Below are 7703 nucleotides of genomic sequence, written 5' to 3' on the forward strand. Positions count from 1 at the left end.
CTACACCACATTCAGTTCAGAGCTCTCAAGGTAAGACCAAAGTTACACACTATTCCTCTCAACCACTGGCACAAGCAACTCACAGTTTGCCCAAGGTGGAGACAAAATGTTTTAAGAAAGTGCTTCTGTAAATATCACACCAAGGGCTAAAAGGACAAAGTAAAAGGACAAAGAAAATTCACAGAGGCAAACATGACGTATCCCCTTTTCCAGTCACCATGACATCCACATACCCAGGCACAAGACCAGTCAGATATTTAGTGCCTCTAAAAGGCTTGTATGTATTTTGTACACATTAAAATCCCACTGCAGCTCCACCTCCAAGCTCTCTTTCCAGCTCCATTACCAAGACAGCTTTAGGATTTTAGCCGGACTACTACGGCTCCGGAACCTTGCCCCCACATGTCCCCCCAGCCTATAAAACAACCTTAACCTACCTTACACAGGTGTTGCAAGGCCAGCTTTGACAGAGTTCTATGGCTGTGGGCACAAGGCGAATGCTAAGCATCATCTTCCTCCACAGGGAAAAAAAAAGAAAAGCAAAAAAATCTGGATTAACCCTCCCCACAGCTGCTACAAACAGAAATCCACATGGAAAACACAGCAACACACTTACAAGGAAAGAAGACACATAAACAAGGATAAGAACATGAGAGAAATGCCAGAGCACAGAAAAACTGTGGCTTTACTTCCCCAAGGTAAATCAGGACAAAACACAAGAGATAACCAGGTAAAAGAAAGCACAAAAAGATGACACTGCTAAGGTAGATGAAGCACAAGCAGTGGTTTTAACAGAAATTGGTGGAAAACTTTACAGTGGCCGGAAACACACCACTGGGACACAATAGCCAAGCCTGTCTCATTAGTTTGTCCCACGCAAAACCAAACTGGAACCCAAGGCTTCTCCAAGGCATCAAGTGACACCAAAATGCTTAACGTTTAGTTCAGCATGGTGGTGGAGTTTTCTTACCATAGATGCACCAGGATGAAGGTGCTCCAGGCATAATTACTTCTCCCTAACTATTGCACCATCCTAACGCCATGACCATGCACACCCAACACACATGTGATGTACAAGTGACATGCTGGCAGGGGACACAGCACCCTACAACAGCAAGGAGCAGAGTCAACAACACAACTGCAGCCCCAGAAAAACAAGGCCTGTATCGTACAATAGTCATTAACAGAAAACAATTAAACGTCCACTCAGGCTTCTCACCATTATTAGAATTAACAGTGACTTGATAGAAATTAAGTTTCTTTTATTTACTCAGACATTCACCAAGATTGCATGCTGACAGCAAAGCCCTAGGCACAGCCTGAGCCTGAACCAGCACTGCATCTGGAGGAGGCCATCCCTGTTGGGCCACCAAAAGCTATCATGTAGCAATAGGAATGTGGCTCTGAACTGGGTTAAATATAACCCATCAACAAACCAGTAGCAAAAGGAACTGGTTTTGACCCACAAGCGCTCTAGTCTGGTACTGTGCAAACGCGCAGAGAAGATGGGAAGCGAATGATCCAGTCAATGCATCAGTGGTGATGGTGGCTATCACCAGCAGGGTCAGGCTGAAGCTCCTACAGAACTACAGCAGGAGTAAGAGACAATTCTCCTGCTGTGAGGCACGGGTGAGGAGCAAAAGCTATGTGTGAAATACAGGAATGTGTTTCTGTCTTGATGCTGTCACAGTACACATGGCTTATAAGTGGAGAAGGTGGTGATGGACTGAGTACAGCTCTGGGTACTCTTCTCCTATTTAAAAATGCTTTTTCTTTAATTAAAGCATCATTCCCAAACAACAAAGCAGTTCAGCTTCAAGAGGAGAAATCTGCCTCCTTTCTTTTTCCCCCTTCCAAAAACATCCAGGGAGTTCTCTTCCAAGAGCCTACTCCAGAAGAGAAAAACCATCTCAAGGGCATGTGCTCCCTGCCCCGCTCCCCTCTGCAGATGAGCTCACTAGAACAAGAGACGAGCTGACGAAGGAGCTTCGGAAAACACTGGTGTGTTGCTCACTGGTTGCTAAAGCAGTAAGGGCATCATGAGCCTGCATGCAGGAACATGGATTGGTTTCCTGCTTCAAGCACAGGAGCACAGAGAAGATCATGACTGTTCCTTGCAATTACCCATTTTTAAGCCCATTTCATGGGGACGCTAATTCTGCTGTATAAACTGGGCCTTTCTCCAGCCCCCTTCAACTGGTCAGGCTTCCACAAAGCAAGCAAAAAGGTTAAAACGTATCAGTGAAGACGGATTAGAGAACGGAATCAGGTGTCACACCATTTCAGCAGCTTCAGCCCCCCAGATGCAGGAGGGGAAACATAGATGATCCACACCCAAAGCCTTGGAGGAATAAGCAGGGCATTTTTAGAGGATTTTTAACTACAAAACCTCGTATCAGCTGCAACAAACCTCTTAAACAATCTGTGTATGCCTCACCAGGGACTCTGGCTCATAAGGACGAAGGTGGATTCCACAACAACCTGCTCAAACCTCCACAGAGCACATGACTGAGCCAGCAATAACTACATCAAAAGTCAGTAAGCACTGAAAATTCAGCACTGTATTTGCAACCAGCTGTAACTCCACAGCTGCCATCGCCTGACATGACCTGATCGAGTATCCGTGTTCCTTTTCACATGCTGACATACTGCTTACAATACAGTCAGAACACCTGTAGTTTGTGTTTATTTCCTTGCACAACAGGTCCTCTTATGAGGTGGTATATCTGCTGCAGAAAGCAAACCCACCTCCTTTAAACCAATGCCATGGATAAACCAACCATGGATGGCCCAAACACCTGCAATAAGTCAGGATCTGCTTCAACCAGAGACTCTGAGGGAAAGAAGGTAAAAGTAACTGACAGCCCTGGGTGCTGTACAAGATGGATAACCTCAGGTAACACTCTTACCACATCTTCCAGCCTTTAGGGGTAATGTCTGAGCAGCCAGGAGACTGCCTGCTAATGCTCCAGTGCACACATTCAAACAGCTAACACAGCTGATGGAAAAGGGGCTTCTTCCAGACAGGCAGGCTCAGGGCTCACAGCATCAAGTTAGAAATAATTAGCAACTGTTTAGCCTAAGAACTTTTTGTAGACTTCCACTTTGCTTCCTAAACCCAAACAAAACCTTGCACACTCACTTCCAGTCATCTTCACTAGGTTTTGTACCACCAACAGCAAATCTTTCCAGCCCCAAGCCAAACACACTTAAGATTGCAGGACCAGAAGAGACAGTGTCCTGACTGAACATGCTGCACCTGAAGAAGAGGTTGTCATCCTAAGATCCCTTACTTTTCCTGTGTATAGTTACCTTCCTTGAATGTCCACCTTAGAATCGTCCGTGACCTCTCCTCCTGCCTAGAATGATCCTGAGTTTGAACAGCTTTTCTCATTTCCTGAAGTCTAGAGAATCCTTGTTAAATAAACGTGAATGAAGGTGAAGAGAAAGGTCTAGCCTAAAGCCAATACTTTCAGAAAAAAACACAAGCAAGTGCAACAAAAAAAAAAAACCAACAAGCATCTAATTGTATCCAAAGCCTTTAAGGAAGTACCAATGTTTTTCTTTAATCAGCTGTTTGAGAGTATTATCTGTTCAGTTTTACAAGGGGGGGTACCACTCACGGAACACTCTCTGACAGCATCTATGTCAAAGACCCCTCCCAGGGTGCACATGAACATAGAAACCCAACCTTGTGTGTGTGATGCAGCTACCTTGGCAAGCACATTGGCTAAAACCCCATTAAATCCTAGTCCAGGTCATCACAACAGTCAGAAACAAGAGGGTGAAGATTTGAAAGAAGCGGTTTAATGTTCATTGCATACGGTAGTTATAAATTAATTCAGCCCATATCTAACATTCTAAGTGTCAACAGAAACCAAGGGCAACCTCTGCACTGTAAGAGAGATGCCAGCAGGGCCCTTGGTACCACAGGTACAGCAGCAAGCTCACATCCACCCTGTCTCCCACACCAGGAAACCCCCCAACCATGCACAGGACATACACAGTCCTGCTGTGACCCAGCAGTGTCATCTGCCTCTCCTAGCAGCTCAATGAACTAGTTCCCACCCCTTAAATAGGCAAGTTCCATTTTCTAATATAGCCAACACAGCTGAAGAATTTTTCTAGGCAGGTTTCCCCCTTCCATCTCCTCCACACCACCATCCTTGCTGAAGGTCAACCTTCAACAAGACAAGGTGCAGTGATGGCAGGACTCTATCTGAGAAGATCTTGCACCCTCTGCAAACAAACTGGGAGGACCTGGCTTCCTCCATCACACAGCCCCGAGGATGTCACAGCCAGCAAGTCACTGCACACACACAGAACTTGAGTCTAAACAAAAAGGCTATGCCACAGCTGCACTTCAGAATGAGGGAACCCAAACTGCTGCTCTTCAGTCTTTAGCCTGCCTGGAAAAACCCTAGCAGAACAGAAACTTAGAGACATCTGTAAGCAAATGGATACTGTGGGAGAAAAGAGCACCTGAATTCCCTCATGACTTGTTCTGTAAGATGTATACACAAAACTCTTTAAACACATTGAGCCAGGCCAACCTCAAATGCCAGTGTAAGACAAGGTGAGTCATGAGATCACTCCAACTTCACTGAACAACTGCTGAGAATTCCATCAGCTTCCACAACATCTCCCTTTGGGAAACAAACACCTACATAGGCCATGCCAGCCAATGGCCCCAACGTGAGAACCGCTGTCATGTCAAGGGGTTAAAGGCTGTCATATGGGCAGTTTTCCATCCTTGATTCCACCACATCCGATTTTCCTCCCGCATCCAAACCAAACTCCCCTGTCGCCTCCTCTCTGGCAGCAGGAAATGCCCTGCTTGCCGCAGAGCAACGACTTGTTGTGGTCGCAGAGTGGAGAAGCAAAGCCGTGCTCACCTACCAGGACCTACCAGGACCCACCAGGACCAAAGGGCAGCGACGGAGCCGGCACTGACAGAGGTCCAGGATGGGCTGACTACTGAAGCGCTAGATTCTGGGCACACGGCGCCCCTGCATCCCTGAACCCCAGCCGGACAGGGCACCGAGACGCCCTCAAACCGCGAGTTTACCCCGAGAAGAACCATCCATCCCCACCAGGGAGGCCTCAAGCCGGGCCAGAGCCAGCCCGGGCCCCGTTCGGCCCTGCCGGTGACCGGCACTCCCGCAGGCCCCTCCTCCGGGGACCCCGCGGCCCGGACACCCCCCGCTACGCCTGTCCCCCCCACCTGGGGCGGCCTGGGGGGGTCACCAGACCCGGGGAAAGCCCTTTCCCCTTCCCCGCCCCCGTCCCTGAGGGGAGCAGCGCCGCGGCCCTCACCGGACTTGGGCGGGTATCGGTAGGCCGAGTTGGCCTGGATGTCGATGTCCTCCACGCCCGCGATGCGCCGGCTGAGCAGGGAGCCCATGGCGGCCGCGGGCAGAGCGGCCGGGCCAGGGGAAGCAGAGCGGCAGCGGCGGCAGCGCAGGGTACGCTGGGAGAGCGAGTCCTTCTGTGCCGCGACTACAACTCCCGTCAGGCACCGCAGCGGCGCATACCACCAGCGGCGAGGGGTGGCGGAGGCCTTCACCGGGGCGCAGCGTGGGCGCTGCCGGCAGAGGGCGCTGTCATGCGGGGCCCGGTCCGGAGCTGCTGGGGATTACGGGGGATACACAAGGACAGCCCGCGCACAAGGGTGCCAGGGAGGGTGCCCAGGGACACCGCGTGCACAGGCATGCACGGGGACAGCCCCCGCACAGGGACGCAGCTTGCAACAGGTGCAAAAGCAAAGCAAGGAGAAGGAATCACGCTGAGGGTGCCCGGCCGAGGCAGCTCAGCCCCGGGAGGCTGTGTTGCACAGCACCCGCAATGATTAACCCGCTGGTAGTTGTTTGGCAGAAGAGCTTCCCGCAGCAGCACACCCATCCACACCAGCCTCCTTTCCCGCTGGCTGCTGGGGACCAGGACGCGGTGAATACCCCAAGTCCGTGCTGGGACGGGGTGTGCAGGGAGCTGCAGTCTGACTGCACAGGCCAACTGCAGTAGCCATGCACCTCCCGGGAGTTGGGCATCAGCAGCTGGGCTAGTCCTGGGTGAGGGTGGCTGCCAGCAGGAGAGGCAGACAACAGACACATCCCCAGCCACAGGACCACAGGATGTTCACATGGGGAAACCTCGCCTGGTTCCTCTTGTTGCAGATAATCCCTTCAGGAAAGTGAACAGAGGTGTCTGTGGTTCATATGTGAGAGCACAGGAGAGTGGGGAATAACTGAAGGCTGTCTCACATGCACAACAGTCAGGAGGATGGTGTGGAGGAAGAGGCACAGAAGAGCTCCTGACAATGTCCCAGCCCTGAGCTCTGTCCCCTCTGGTCCCCAAGCTCTTGTAAAGGTGCAGGAAAAGCTGCCCAGGTTCAGCTTGCCAAGAGGCACCTCCCTGCACATGCACTGCAGACAGGCCCACACTGCAGAGGAACATGGGACCCAATTCCCAGCAATGGATTTGGGGATCCTTGGGAGACACAAAGGAGTTGAGGAGGCACATGCAGTCTCTTCAGTTGGCTTCGGAAGCAAGGGAAGGGCAGGGAAGAGGGCTGGGGTGCAGGAAGACAGGACGCTGCAAGAGCCAACCCCATGGCATGGAAAGGTTTGTGATAGCAAACAAAGGATCAGTGTGTGGAATTTGCTGTCTGTAAACACAAACTGAAACACACCCGGCAGCAATAAGCAAACAAACCCGAAGGGAAATGTGCTGCTGGGTAGTTATTGCCCCTGCAGTTGTGGTCACCCAGAGCACTGCAGCTCTGCACCAACAGGGCCATATGAGGCATGGGCCATAGAGGGAACAGGTGCCTGGGTGAGGACTGACCTTGCTCTGCTGCATCCCGTGGTGCAGCAGGGCTGAGAAGGACAGGGGAAAGCCCGGGACCTAGAGCAGCAGCCACATCCTGCCAGCAAACCAGGAGAGTCAGGTACCTGCACCCAGCAGAGGCAAGACCCAGGCTCTGTTGGCAGTGCCTGGGTGCTGCCCACTGTGTGCCCGGGATCATGCTGGCACCTGCGGTGATGGTGCCTCTTGCTCAACCAGCCTCTCTGTGCAAGAGTTCCTCGTGACAGAAACTGCACAGAGAGGGAAGGATGGAGTCTGCTGACCAGCAAAGCCACGTGTGCTGCTCTGGAGCTGCTCCTGGCCTGTGCAGGCAGGTCAGGGATGCTCCAGGGTGCTGGGAACAAGTGCATGCAGCAGGACAATGTGGACAACTTGTGTGCCATCAGCAGCCCCAAGATGAGCATTGTGAACCCATGACCCCCCTCAGTCTCCCCACACACATCAGCAGCTTGGTTCCAGAGCACACCAGGCACAGCAAGGCTCCCCAGCTCTGTCAACCCATGCTGTGCTGGGAACCAGTTTTGGGGAGAGCACAGGGGCAAAAAAAAGCCATGTTTGCATCAGGCAGCAGGGCAAGGGTGGGAAATCGCACAGGGATAGAAAACGAGGGTCCCTCTCCCTTCCCTCCTGCATCCTGGGCACCAAGAGCATCCTGCTCTCCCCAGCCCAAGGAGGTAGCTGGAGGTGACCGCCCCAAAGCTGTCCCCTGAGCTTTTTTGTGTCAGAAGCAGTCACTTTCACAGCTGCTGGTGCCGCTCACTGGGAGCGTGGCATCATAAGGGTTAAGCAGGGAAGCCAGGAGGAGAGCTGGTGTCCCAGCAAGCAGCGGGGTGTTGGCA

General features: G+C 51.8%; 1 protein-coding gene across 5 annotated transcripts in view; it reads right to left on the reverse strand.

Moving 5' to 3' along the window:
• MGRN1 (mahogunin ring finger 1) overlaps positions 1–5493 on the reverse strand; it is a 57271-nt gene extending 51778 nt beyond the window's left edge. For 3 of the 5 annotated variants that reach the window (XM_061473397.1, XM_061473400.1, XM_061473399.1), the window contains exon 1: positions 5317–5493. In XM_061473397.1, coding sequence (XP_061329381.1) covers positions 5317–5404 — 88 coding nt within the window. In that variant the 5' untranslated portion in view covers positions 5405–5493. The remainder of the gene's footprint in view (positions 1–5316) is intronic. The other 2 variants (XM_061473398.1, XM_061473401.1) reach the window with 2 other exon arrangements.
• Positions 5494–7703: the final 2210 nt, after the last annotated feature.

Source organism: Pezoporus flaviventris, unplaced genomic scaffold (assembly GCF_033815535.1).
Source record: "Pezoporus flaviventris isolate CSIRO_AGI_PZ_B2104156 unplaced genomic scaffold, CSIRO_AGI_Pfla_v1 ptg000078l, whole genome shotgun sequence".
NCBI lineage: Eukaryota > Metazoa > Chordata > Aves > Psittaciformes > Psittacidae > Pezoporus > Pezoporus flaviventris.